Source organism: Boleophthalmus pectinirostris, unplaced genomic scaffold, assembly GCF_026225935.1.
Source record: "Boleophthalmus pectinirostris isolate CB_2022bp ecotype Guang Dong unplaced genomic scaffold, ASM2622593v1 HiC_scaffold_14, whole genome shotgun sequence".
Classification (NCBI taxonomy): domain Eukaryota; kingdom Metazoa; phylum Chordata; class Actinopteri; order Gobiiformes; family Gobiidae; genus Boleophthalmus; species Boleophthalmus pectinirostris.
Window position 1 is genome coordinate 19,824,091 of NW_026571047.1, and position 14,777 is coordinate 19,838,867.

Genomic DNA, 14,777 nt, shown 5'->3' on the forward strand with positions numbered 1-14,777 from the left:
TAATGAATATGATAATAATTTTATTTATTCTGAGTCCTTTTTCTTTTTACAAATGTGGAGTTTTTTGTTATTTCTTTGTATTACAATAAGATTTGAGCTATAGGGGGTTGAAATAAATAATTTCTATGACTCTAGTCTAATTAATTGCTTAAATGTTCTTAATGTAATTTAGCATTTAATTTAGCATTTAGCATGTAATTTAGCTGACAATATTGTACAGTTAGAATTGTTTTTTAAGGATAATCCTGCTTTAGGACTATTTATTGCACTTTAGAAAGTGTTATCGTGACAGGCCTAGAGACAGCAATTTGAAAGTTTGAGCAGTTGACTTTTTTAAATTGTTTTTTTGTTTATTTACTTATTTAGTGACATACGTTGCAGTGAAAAGTATTGTTAGTTATTGATTTAAAATGATTATTATTCCAGGATTTTGGCTTTAATGTGTAGTTATTTAGGTTTGGGCTGGGCAATATGAGTCTGAAAATTTTGCTATTTTTTGTCTGTTTTGTTTTGTCAATAAAAAAAAACAAATCACATTGGCTTTCAATATTAATTCCCTGAATATAAACAATAAATTGTCAAATTCGTCTGAACTCTGCTCCAAACCACATGTGTTTACTGATTGGTTGTAAACCTCTCAATTAAAAAGACCCAAGCTTCTAACTGGCAATGATCCAGTTAGAAAGCCCTAATATTGGTTTTGACCAACAATAAAATTAGTCATTATAACATTTATTTAACACAGCCAAACAATGTTAGAAGCTACTTGCACCACAGGCCACAGGAGTTAAAACCCTGGATGTTACTGTAATATTGCTCAGTGCAGTTTGTTACATTTGAAGTTTTACTGCAGACACTTTCATGTAGGCATTTCTAATTGTTAAGTTGCAAAGCAGATAATTGCTACTATTTTATTCTAAACTTAAAGTAAAGCATTGTATTGTGTAACATTTATTCCATGCACAATATAATAAATATTGAAATGAATATGCATAAAAATATAATACAGAATTTAAGATGATTGTTATGGCAGTAATCTGTTTTGCAACTCCTCATTCTGTATACTCTCTTTCAGCGAACTAACAAGTCTGTTTTTGCATGGTGTGGTTGTGTGTGTGAAGATTTTTGTGAGTTTATTTTGTTTTCCAAGAATTTTAAATATTTTTTTAATCTAACACAATACAGGTTTAAGAATCCTGAGCTGGTATGTTGCTCTTTTAAGCACTGATAATTCATAATAAATATGATGACCTTATTTTTAATTACAATGGGCAATACCAACTGAGAATTCTCAAAATTTTGTTGAATTTTTTTATTTTTATATTTTATCTACCACTTGTGTTTTGAAGACCACAGCATGAGAAGGGACCCCACCTCAACTAAAACTTCATCAGTTCCCTTAAATAATAAAAAAAAATGTATTCCTCACCTGTTTTCATTTTTGTGTATATTTCTATCCATTTTGATCAAATACAGGTTCCTGGTCAGTTTCATGGTCGATGCAAGGGGCGGGTCTATGAGAGGAAGTCGCCATAACGGAATGCGCATCATCATCCCACCCAGGAAGTGCACCGCACCCACCAGGATCACGTGCCGATTGGTCAAGAGGCACAAGCTGGCGTCTCCTCCCCCCATGGTGGAGGGGGAGGGGCTGGCCAGTCGGCTGGTGGAGGTGGGGCCAGCGGGAGCACAGTTTTTGGGGTAAGAACCGTTTAAAGTCACTTATATTTTGCTATTTGCTTTGAAGCACTTTGATTATGTTGACTTGACATCAACACGCAGCTTTTGGTCATCACCTTTTCCAACCATCTGGCTTTAAATTGTATCTGAGTGTGTGAGTGAATGAGTTTGATATAAATGTATAAATAAATATTTGCCTTGGCTACTTTTGTATCAGGTATATATTATATCATTGTAATCCCAAATTGTAGTTTTTGATGCAAATTCCCTATAGAGCCCACAGTATAGTCTTGAAAAATATTTACAAAAAAATACTTTTTTCAGATTTTTTTGCAATCCATAAACATACACCTGCAAACGTGGTGTTTATTTAGTAAATAAATTGCTTTTATTTTATCTAGAGCTGAAAATTTTCGAAAATTATGTAACTGAAGCTTGAAATATAGTCTAAAATTAAGATTCAGTTCAAAGAGTTTTACCGATTCCCAGGTGCTAAAACATCTGAGAGAAGACCCAAACATGAACTGCTAAACTAAAGACTGCTTTTCAGAATATAATAACTGGCAGAGATCTAAACTGCAGGGTTAGCATTTTTAAGACCCCGTGGAGACAGTATATTACTTTCTTTTCTGGGGATTTTTTTACTTTTTGAATTATTGAACCTTTGCTATATAACACTACGTATTTCCTATTCCCTTTACAATGAAAATGTTGACTTCAACCACAAAAATACAACTTCAAATCAACAGCAATGAAAATGAAAAATGTATTAACCAAGTCTCCTTACCTATAACAAACTACATCATAAGTTTGAGTGTATACCTCTACTAACTTGTGAGTGTGTGCTTTGTGCCCTGTGTGTGTGGTGTGGACACAGTAAACTCCATCTGCCCCGAAAGCTGCCAGCCCTAAACGAAGGCGAGAGTCTGGTTAGTCCAGTGCTTCAGCTCGGACCCAGAGGAACTAAATTTGTGGGGTACGAACCAAAACCAAGCACCCACTCCCAGCCCCCGTCCTGTGTACCCATCCACCTCCTCAGGGTCACACGACTAAGGCCGATCCATGCTGAAGATTTTAATTTTGATATTATTTTAATCATCTTTGTTGACTTTTGTTAGCTATGCTAGCCTGTGTAGTCTTGGGAAGAAATCATATTTAAAAAGCAATGCATGACAAAGAAATCCCTTCAGTAGTATATTTTCTCTTTGCTTTCAGCTCTCAGTTCCATATTGATTTGATTTAGATATTAAGCCAGATGCCCTTACTGGCATTTAACTCTGACTATTCTGGCTGGTGACCACATAAAGCAAATTTCAAACCGATGAGACCAAAGACCATAATATTTATAAAGGTCCTATATTGCACAAAATGGATTCTTGAGAGCTTTAAACCATGTTATAATGATGCTACCTCATCAAAAACATACCTAGAATTATGTTTTGTTTTATTCACACATGTTTGAGTAATCCTTTATAATGAATCTGTCTACATTTCCAAAGCTTAAAATGCTCTATTCCACTTTGTGATGCCATGAAGTGGTAGTTTTCAAGTTTACAGCTAAATTTTACCTTTTGTTCAGTAGAGATTGGCAATTCCAGGGCTGAAATAATCCAAATGATTCTAGTGAATGTGTATGTAGAAAACACAGTAGAGCACTTTCTGTGTTACTACATGACATTACAACTTGGAACAGAGTGTTTTCAATATGAGAGCCTAAATATGCAGGTTTTCTCTGTTTAACATGTGAATAAAACAACCATAACTCCAGGTATGTTTGTGACAATGAAACAACATTATAACATAGATCAGAAAACAGTGTAATGTAATTTTATTTATGCATTTCCAATATTTCAATTTCTAATTTGTGTTGTCTTTTAAAACACGTATAAATAACTTTGTAATTCATATATATTATCTCTACAAGCAGTATTCACATATCAGCATTCACAATAGTAACTTAGCCTCTTCCTAAAACTACAAACTTTCTTTTAGATTTTTTGCGGTGACGTTTGAAGGTCACTGAAGCTATTGTTTTATTGGCTGTGTGGAATTGACTTGCGCTTCTTTGGGCATGAGTTATTTTCCTCGAGTACACACCATCCTGCTTCTCATGATTAAGTTACTTCACCTTTTAAATTTAAATTTTATTTCCTTCAACAATGTGCAATGTATGAAATTTTATGTTCCTGATTTTTTCCACAGAACTATAAATAGCACTGTTTTCTTATGTTGGGGCAGCGATGAGGAATTGAGGTGGAGAATAAGCACAAATCACATTAAATACAGTATTACAACAGTATTAGCAATACTGTTAATATTTTTAAGGTGTCTCAAAAAACTGTTAATAGCTTAAACATTATGGCCTTATCTAATGATGGTTCAACTCTAATGAATTGTAGTGCTTACCTGTAGCTAAAAAGGGCTGTGCAGCTTTCTCCTCCTTCCCCTCAAACCATCTCATCTGTCTCGTTTTGCTTGACCAAATTTACATGGCATATATTGTGCATGGAGGAAGCATTTGCCATGACTCCCCTCACAGTTTGTATATGATCTGTTCTTACTTAAAGGCCTTGTACCTGATTTTGTTTGATTGATTTTCCATCTATTTGAGCAGAGTTTGTCTTGTCCTTGTTTAGATATATAGATATATTGTATAAGCAGCTCTTGTATGTACTGTCTAATTATAAAACATTTTACTCTTCCGGTATCAGGAAGAGCGCAATTAGGCAAGGCAAGTTGATTTGTATAGCACAAAATAATTCAAAGTGCTTTACAGAATGAAAGAAGAAGAAGAAGACATTAAAATCTCAGGACAAACAAAAATCAAAACATAAATAATTGTTTAAAAATTGTTATAAAATTTGCAATAAAAGTGAAGAATGAGGAATAAAAACCTTTCAGTCATATTAGCAATTAGTGTGAAAACACATATAAACTCAACACATACAATAACTGGGATGCTCAGATTGCATAAGGTAAGTGATGAATAACTTTAGACGATTGCAAATAGTTCAAAATGAACTAGTTCTTTTTTTCAAGTTTTTAAATCGGGTACAGTTCCTTTAATATGCATTATACAGTGCACTAGTAGAGGTTTTTGCTAATTTATGAGGTGTGTGTGAATTGGCAGGCCTGTGATAGTGGAGATCCCCCATTTTGGCTCATTGCGGGGCCAGGAGAGGGAGCTGATTCTGCTGAGGAGCGAGAACGGAGAAATCTGGAAGGAACATTTGTACGATTGTAAAACAGATGACCTCAACCAGATTCTCAATGGGATGGATGAAGGTACTTGTTTTAATATAGGACTAATTACTACAATAAGTAAAGTCAGTCTTAGGCACTGAACTGCTGTTGGATATTAAGCACTGATATTGAAACTTTTACTGATCGATGTTGATCCAAAACACCTCATAATATACTAACAGTTAGAAACCACATTTGGATCATGTTTTACCATATGTCGTTTGTGTTTAAAGGCAATGAATTATATTTTCTGCCTCTGCACTGGTATCTAATGATATCGCGTATTGGCAGATTCTTAAGCCAAAGTTGTGTGAAAAATCCCTCAGAATCCATGGCAAAGGAGAAATTCAGTTTGTTAACTCAATGGAGTGGCCCATGGCTTTTAGGTGGAGATGTACAGCAAACTGAGGACCACTGCTGCTCTCTCGTCTGTGTTGGTACACTTCACAAGAGGATGTACCAACAGAGACGAGAGAGCAGTAGTGGTCCTCGGTCTGCTGTTCTTCTCCACCTAAAAGCCACAGGCCACTCCTTTGAGGATAGTAAGGTACAGATCTTAGCCAGAGAAAAGAATTGGTTTGAAAGGGGAGTTTGAAAGAAGCTGTTTTTATTTAAAGAGAATCCTTCTGTAAACAGAAATGGGGGACTCAGACACCATCTGTCTCCTATTTACAACTCCATTCTCAAACCTAAATCAAAACAAACAAGAGAACAATAGCTGTAGCCAGGTCAGGTCCAGAGGTGTGAAAGCTATCATTATGACCCTGAATAGTTATGCTAATATGACCCTACACTCAGTGCATTTCAATAGGCCCAACTAACAGAAACTCTACACAAGTAGGCGTGTTAGTTTCAGAGTAGTTTCATTGTAGTTAGCTCCTCCCTGCAGACAGATTTAATCAATTACCCACCAGAATTCTGACCAGAACTGAGGAAGCCGCATGGATGAGCTGTGAAACATATTTGACCAAATACACTTTGTCCAGTTGACAAATTGAATTTTAAATCAATTGTTCTTTTACCCTTGCCAGTCTTGAAACTTGCTTGATACTTTCTAGGTTGAACAAATGTGGTTTAATTCTTCCATATAGAATGAATTGTGGGCTGGTTAGCTTACAATGCTGTGTCTGTAGTTCAAATAAATTATCAGCATACAGCAGTTGTCTTGCTCTACACATATTCCCATAGCAACAACCTATTGAATTTGGGGAAAATATATGACTTGCCTTTTCTTGTTTTTAGAATTGGACAGTGCAGATGAACTGGAGAAGAAACGAATATGCCGTATTGTAACCAAGGACTTCCCACAATACTTCGCTGTTGTGTCACGGATCAGGCAGGAGACAAATCACATGGGACCAGAGGGCGGGACTTTGTACAGCCGCAGCCTCCCATTGGTCCAAGCTTCTTTCCCAGAGGGCGCACTGACCAAGAAAATTAAAGTGGGACTGCAGGTACATGGCCTTCTTTTTTTGTAGATTTGAATGTAACTTTTAAAACCTACAAGGGCTATTCAGTATTTCAATTGATCTAACAAAGACATGGATACAGACTATGATTGCAAATTAGTCTTATATAACATTGCATAGTGTGGTGGATTACAATTTCATGCGCCACAGCCTACACTGTGTGACATCCAAAAATCTTTCTTAACAAAAAATAAGAATTGTGCACTGGTCTTTAGGCCCAGTCCATGATAAAAACAATTCAGATAATTTTACTCTGCTGTGGCCAATTCAAACTTGATTAATTCATGATGGAAATTATTTGGACCCATCACTTTGTTGACAAGTACTGGGACTGTCAAATGAAAATTACATTTTAAATCAATACCAAAACTAGATACCCATTTGAGCAAGACTCAATACAAATAAAGTCATCTTGACCTTTTCTGAATAGTTTTAGAATGATTTGGAGCTTAATAAGAACTAGTGGTAAAAAAGATAGTACTTTTTTTTTTTTTTTTTTTTGGTTTATTGATGTTTTTTAAAAAAAAAATATTATTGTGTATCATTGTCCATTCTTTTGTATCGAAATAAAGATATAATTTTAGCACAGTGACACTGTAGTAATAAATAATAATGAAATAATTATACAATTATTCTACTCAAATGTTCTCTAGCAACTTAAATATACTGTCTGCCTTGTTAAAACACTTCAAATTCATGTTCCTTCATTCTGTATTTTCTCTTTGTCCTAGGCCCAGCCTGTCCCTGAGGAGCTGGTGCAGAAGATCCTTGGTAACCGGGCGACCTTCAGCCCCATCGTTACTGTGGAGCCAAGAAGGAGGAAGTTCCACAAGCCCATCACCATGACGATCCCGGTGCCACCTCTGTCCGGAGAAGGACTCACCAATGGGTACAAGGGAGACTCCACGCCCTGCCTCCGCCTCCTCTGCAGCATCACAGGTACTTAACACTGAGATCCACTACTGGCAAAACAAATATGGTTAAAAACATAAAATATAAGCAATTTGTACTTCTAGTCACTTCCATCACATACCTGTCATGGAGGTTTCTGGATTATCAAAAATACTGTATACTTAAAATTGTATTTGTATTTATAAATTGAATACTCTAACTCAGGATCACACACCAAAAACTTTGCACAAAACCTATATCATATCAATCACATATATCAATATACTTTGTAAATTAACTTCATAATTCTGTTTTCTTTCAGGTGGTACATCTCCAGCACAATGGGAGGACATTACTGGCACGACTCCTCTCACTTTTGTCAACGACTGCGTGTCCTTTACTACCAATGTTTCAGCCAGGTAATGAAAACTACTCAACAAAATCCTCTTGTTTTCTATAATTTATGACAAGTTTATGTTCTCCAATATGTATAATATTTTGGTGCAGGTTCTGGTTAGCAGACTGTCACCAGATCCCAGAGACAGTTGGCTTGGCCACTCAGCTGTACCGGGAGCTTATATGTGTGCCGTATATGGCGAAGTTTGTGGTGTTTGCCAAAATGAACGACCCGGTGGAGTCCAGGCTCAGGTGCTTTTGCATGACTGACGACAAGGTGGACAAAACGCTAGAACAGCAGGAAAACTTTGAAGAAGTGGCACGAAGCAAAGACATAGAGGTATGTTTTAAATTATGTGCCTATACAGTATATTTATAATAGAGCTGCAAAGATTACTCAACTAATCATGACTAGTCAACTTTAAAAATAATCATAGAACTTTTTATGACAAACTGACAAAGCTTTATTAAAGCAAAATGTCAAAAAATAATAAACAATTTCTCATTTTCATTATTAATACTCTTTATTTGTAAGTCACCATATTTCAACGTTAATTTGGATGACAATATATTGAAAAGTCTTAATGTACAATAATCAAAAAATTAATCACTGACGAGTTGAGTACAAAAATACTTGTTGCCTAGTTTTGTCTAATTTTTAATGGTGAATCCACTTTTGTTTATAGTAATTGTGTATTCTTTTTAGGTTCTTGAGGGTCGTCCGATTTATGTGGACTGCTATGGAAACTTGACGCCTTTGACTAAAGCTGGTCAGCAGCTAGTGCTTAACTTCTATGCCTTTAAGGAGAATCGATTGCCCTTCTGTGTCAAGGTACAAAATACTGGCTCAAACTACAACTACTACATATTTTCACTCTTCCCTTATACAGTACTAAACTAAACTCTGTTTGACCAAGCTTAAAACACAGCACCACACCAGCAGGCTGTAACCTACTTCCAATGCCAAATCCTATCGATTGGCCCTATTTTACTTTTTGTATAGACTAATCATGCATAACAGGACATATTCTGCATCCAAACAGTAGTACCAGCTAAATACCTTTCATGTGATGCATGAACAGCAGCTAAACTTTACGTTAACATAATTTATAGATAATAGATAGATAGTTAATTAGAAGGGAGGTAACGAAATCCAATTCTCTCAAGACGATATTTTCACGACATGCATCTCACAGCACGATATTTATTGCAATATTGTAGGCTGACAAAATTGGGAATGTGCTACTTTTCTCTCGTCATAATTCATATAATTAAGATTTAAAAGTGATTAATAACCATTATTTCAGCGGACTGGACTGAAATAGTGCAAAGCATCATGGTCTATGTAGTTTTATTGACTCTATTGCTGCACCATAAAAGACTTCTTCTAATTCGATATATTGTGATGGTCCACGATATAATTGTGAGATTTTTGATGATATGATATTATGATATTTCGGTTATTGTTACATCCCTATTAATTAGAAAAATATAATGATAATAGTGCAGTTTTTTCAATCAGTTTGCTTATAGAAACGACCAGCCTACTCTCTTATTTGGGGACTTTTCAACCATGTGTTAGCCTATAAATCAAACTGTGTGCTTGTAATTCACTCAGTTGTCACTGTGTTGGAAGAATCTATTTAAAACTGAACACAAACTCATCACACATTCACAAAAGAAGTCTGCTGCCCATTTTAAATTGTTATCTCTGTGTTCAGGTGCGCGATCCCAGCCAGGAGCCATGTGGTCGTCTCACTTTCCTCAAAGAATGTAAGACCATAAAAGGACTTCCTCAGACCGCTGTTTGCAATCTCAACATCACACTTCCTGCTGTGAAGAAGGTACGATCTATTCAGCACCATTTCTGTCCTCACCTCATCACCATTCTCACGGATAGGGAAAATACCACCTCATTGATAATAATTCAAGACAGAGAAAGACTATGGCCAATCTGCCGCCACTGTGTCTTTTATCTGTTTAAAGCTTTTCTGTGTAAATATAATTATATATGCAGTGGGTTCTTGTCATTGGCTGTTTAATTTATCTACTTTTTTATTTGGGTGACATGTTTATGGCTTGTGGGCCCTTTGCGGCTGCTACTGTGGCTTGACCTTATTTGCTGTTTTACTGCTTCTCGCGCTTTATTTTTATTTATTTATTTTTGGTGCATTTATTATTTTGTTATTGCTTTGCTCAGTTTTTGCTTAAGAGGCTTATCCTATTTCACGGCCTGATATTTTTCCCCCTGCTTCTCCATTATGTTACTACTACCCTTGTTCCTGCAATGCATCTTGGGAACCAGGATGTGGAGTCAGATCCAGAGGAAGAGGTAAACTACACCATTCCCACTGCGTGCTGTCCATTTTCCTGCGCTACGCGGCCCTTGCTTTGCATATTATAGCCTTATCCTTGCTGATTTTTCTATATAGCAGGTGTTTGCACGTCATATGATATACTACATCTTATCAGTTTCATAGTGTAGCATTTGGTAAGAGATAATGCATCAGATTTTAAGTTTTTGAACCATATATGTACATAAATATAAGTTAGTTCTTGACGTATATAATGCACATAAAAAATAAGTTGACTGTTTTCTACATTTCTGTGAACTAACCCACTTTGAAACATAGCAGCACAGTTTCATAAATAAGAATATGCTGCTGTGTTGAATCATATAAAGTCACTCTTTACTAATATCATTATAGTATTTAAGCCAAATATTGTTGATTTGGCACCACTTTATACTAATCTAGGGTGACCCAGAACTGAAAGGTGTTGTGTTGTTTGCTATTGTTGCAGACTGAAAAGACAGAGAGACGTCATACCTTTGCTTCCCTAGCCTTACGTAAGCGCTACAGCTATCTGGCCGAGCCTGCACAGAGTGAGTGTGATATTTTACTAACAACCCCTTGGTAGAATAATACTGTAGATTATTAACCAACTCAGTTAAATATTAACTTTATTTGATGATCCATATGGAGTTAGTTGTGATAATATGAATGTACTGGATGCATATTCCTCACCCACATATACATGCTCTGTCCACACGCTTGTTTACAACATGGTACATGGTATTTTTGCATGGGTCAATCAGTGGTTTTCAGTTTTGTGCTGTGCTTGCCCCATATTGTGAGTGGAACTTCTTCTGGGTTGATTTTCATTGCAGAGTTTTCAAATGTTTGATTTGAGCAACACCAGAAATTTTCCTTTGACTTTCTGACACAATGTTTTAAAGGTTTATCAGGAAGTTAAAGCAAAATTTGGATATTTTGAAATGGCATTTGTCCCAGTTTGAATTTGAAGAGCCTTTTGGGATCTTCATTGGGACAAAAAAGCATGTTTTAAGGTCTTAAGTTTGGCTTCATTTTTCAGTTTTTGGCAAACTGCTTGACACAAAACCGCATGACAAAATGGACCTGAAACTACCCTGCACTTTAATGTGCGTTTTGTCAAAAATTCTGTTATATTATTTATAGTAGCGGCCTATTTTCTGCAGCCCATGGCTTTGTTTTAGGATTAAAGAACTACAGTAAATTTCTTTCAATCAAACAGATAAAAGGCACTCAAAAGCGGATTTTATGTACATAAAGGAGCCCATGTTAACAACATTTAAAGAGAGGGTTTTTTTGTGTTTTCCTGGTGCATTTGTCTTGCCATTCTTTCGCTGTCAAGTGTTTCATCATTTTCATTTGAACTTTCCTTTCCGTGCTCTATGTGCCTTTCACTTTATTTGTGTTGCTTCTGGTTTGTTTATATCCTCACACAAACATCTGTAAATATTCCTCTTCTGTCAGTGTTGTAAAACTAATTATACTGATACCTGATACCAGTGTCACTGATCAACTCTTCCTCCTCTGGTCTTTTCCTCTTTCATGTTTTGTTGTTCTTTTTTCTTGCCCCACATAATTTTACGTTCCTCCACACATTTTTGTACTCCCCTTTGTCATTTGTCCCACACCATTATTTCCCAAAACAATTCATTTGAAGAAACAGCAGTCGAGCGAAGCACACCAGCAAGAACACTGCCTGCTGGTTACCCTCACAAACCTGTCTTTCCAACCCGACCTTACCCACCATGGACGGCTGCTCCTATTACCGTCCCTGTCCAAGCAAGGACAGCAGGACTGGGGGGTCCAATCGCCTCTTCCACTTCACCGCCCCACTCACCACCAGCTGGTTCTCCACTAAAATCCCCCTGGTCTCTGTCCCCAACTTCCCCCACTCTCAGAACAACCCAACCGACTACCTTACCATCTCCAGTAAAAGCAGCTGCCGTTGAAATTGTGGCGTCTTCCCCTGTCCGGTGTAGAGGAGTTGCTTCCCCAATCAAAACTGTTGTACAGCAAGGCCAATATCCACTTCAGAGCTCAACTAGTTATGCCTCTCCAGGAAGCCCCTCCAGATATGCGACAGATCCAGCCTCAATCAAAAATCTTGCATCAGCTTACACCTCAAGAACTTCCCCACTTCATTCACTCACCAATGGGTCTTCAATTTCTGCACCACCATCACCAAAAACATCCTTAAACATGTACAATCTGCCTTATAAATCAGAAACAGGATCCCCAATCAAGTCGGTCAAAAACATCTCACCAATAAAAACCTCAGTAGATTCAACATTGTCATCACGGATCGGGTGGTCTCCACTTTCGTCACTCTCCACAATGGGACAGACCACAGTTGCATCATCCGAATTAATGAATGGTTCACTGTCCCCGGTCAAGTACCCCTCCTCTTCCTCCACGCCCTCCTCGCCTTCGTCACGACTTGTATCCGAAAGAAGCACTAGTCTTCAGGAAAGGATCCAAGCCACTACACAAGCTGCAACTTCCACTCTCAGCGCAGCGATTAATGAAGCCATAGACTCCTGTTCAGTGTCCGGATATGGGACTCTCAAATCAATTTCCTCATCGCATAGAGCCGCACCAGTTAGCTCAGGCTATGGGTCCCTCAGATCTGCAGTGCCTCCGTCCACTTCAACAGTTTGCACAAATAAAATAACATTACCCGTTTATTCATTAATAAATGTCATCCCAGATTCCCCACCCAAACCTGGACCAGGTTCTCTCAAAATGGCAATTCCTGATTCTGTCACCTCCTCTCCATCTCCTTTACTGTCGACTTGTGTTACTGCTACCAAATTAAAATCCCAGTTGAAATCTCCTCCATTCATTACACCTCCCATTATTCCACCCGGCAGCTGCTTCCAATCAGGAGATACTAAGAGATGTAGCGGACATGAAAGAGGATTTGATGAGGATGACAGCAATTTTACAAACAGACACGCCAACTGCAGTTAAGACAGTGCAGACATCAAATACAGGGACACCCAAAGAGAAACTAGAAGATGAGGAGCCATATACTTTAGTGGAAAGGGTAAAGGAGGACTTAGTTAAGGTTAGTCAGATCTTGCAGAAAGATATCTTTAGTGATGGCAAAGAAGAGGAGTGGGAGGAGTTTTCTAAAGATGAGATTGAAGAGGCACAAAGACTATCTGAGTTTTCTCCTTTTGAAGAAAGCAAGCTTTTGTTCAAACACCAAGCATTGTCAAGTAAAGACATTGAATTGGCCAAGGTCGTAGATTACTTGACAAATGAAATTGGTGCGAGCTCGCTTTCCAAAATGGCAGAGTTAAAAAGTCGTTATGAAGAGGAGGTGAGGAGGGAGGGTGAGGAAAAACAAAAGCGTATCCTTAAGCCATCAATGACACTACAAGAGAACAAGCTTAAAATGCCTCCCCCAGCTTCGGCAATGCACACTTCGCCATCTGAGAAAGATTTGAGCAAACTCGCAGAAGGGGCAGAAAGTATTTTAGAATCACCTGAAGATTTGTCCCACGAACAGGATAAGAGCCCTTTGTCAGACAGTGGCTTTGAGACGAGAAGTGAAAAGACCCCATCAGCCCCCCAAAGTGCAGAAAGTACAGGGCCTAAGCCTTTGTTTACAGACTCACCCATTCCCCCCTGTGTTAGTGAAGCTAGAGCTGATTTTGTATCCATGGAGGAGGCAGCATCTGCTATTCCTGCCATAGACTTTGAACCAAGTAGCTCGGCACAAGCATTAGACATGCTACAAGATGATTCAATGATGAGTAAAAGTGTGTGTCTTAAAGAGGAAACTCAAATCACCACAACAACTAGAATGGTGTATCATAAACCCCAGTTTTCAGACAGCGCAGAGATGATAGAGGAGGGAATGTCGGTGCGAGATCTAATGAAAGCTTTTCAGTCAGGAAGGGATCCATCTAAGGAACTAGCGGGACTTTTTGAACACAAAGCTAGCCAGGATTCAGTTAAAGGTGACGAGCTAACGCCAAGGTTTCTAGATAAGTCTAAACCTAAAGTTGAAAGAATAATTGAGGTGCACATTGAGAAAGGGCATAGCACTGCAGAACCAACAGAAGTTATCATTAGAGAGACCAAGAAACACCCAGAATTGTATGTTTATAAAGGGGATCGTGGTTTTAGGGAGTTTTTGGATTATGAGGATGTTCAACAGGAAGAGGAGGAGCTTATTGCAGAGGAAACACTCCCGTCCTTCTTAGAAACTTCCCGGGTCAACACTCCTGTATCTCAAGAGGAGGACAGTCGACCTAGCTCTGCACAGCTCATAGCCGATGACTCATACAAAGCACTTAAACTATTGAGCCAACATTCAATTGAATACTGTGATGATGAGCTCTCAGAGGTAAGAGGTGAGTCATATAATTTTGCTGAAAAAATGTTACTTTCCGAGAAGCTTGATGTGTCTTCAGCTTCTCAGTCAGACACAGAAGAGACAGTGATTGAGAAAAAGCGACACCAAAGTCCTGAATCTGGTAGGAGCACTGATGCTAGCCCACAAAAAGATAGTAGTCCCAAAAGGGGGTCATCTAAAGAGGATTCCCCCAAATCAGGCAAATTTTCACACAGGGATGAATCAGCGCAGTTTGATAAAGTTACAGTTCTCCATTACACCACTGAACCAGGTAGCCCTAAACATGCAGTGTGGATGAGATTTACAGAAGAGAAACATGATAGCAAAAGCAGGGAGAATTTACTTTACGAAGACAGGGTGGACCAGACAGTTAAGGAGGCTGAGGAAAAACTGAGTGAA

At 37.9% G+C, this 14,777-nt stretch overlaps 1 protein-coding gene across 1 annotated transcript in view; it reads left to right on the forward strand.

Moving 5' to 3' along the window:
* Positions 1 to 14,777, forward strand: part of LOC110154346 (ankyrin-3-like) — an 82,356-nt gene that overhangs the window by 47,493 nt on the left and 20,086 nt on the right. Inside the window, exons 28-36 of the mRNA XM_055150022.1 lie at positions 1,477 to 1,701; positions 4,811 to 4,965; positions 6,166 to 6,377; positions 7,124 to 7,331; positions 7,606 to 7,702; positions 7,791 to 8,019; positions 8,386 to 8,511; positions 9,401 to 9,523; positions 9,985 to 10,011. Of these exons, the coding sequence (XP_055005997.1) occupies positions 1,477 to 1,701; positions 4,811 to 4,965; positions 6,166 to 6,377; positions 7,124 to 7,331; positions 7,606 to 7,702; positions 7,791 to 8,019; positions 8,386 to 8,511; positions 9,401 to 9,523; positions 9,985 to 10,011 (1,402 nt within the window). The remainder of the gene's footprint in view (positions 1 to 1,476; positions 1,702 to 4,810; positions 4,966 to 6,165; positions 6,378 to 7,123; positions 7,332 to 7,605; positions 7,703 to 7,790; positions 8,020 to 8,385; positions 8,512 to 9,400; positions 9,524 to 9,984; positions 10,012 to 14,777) is intronic.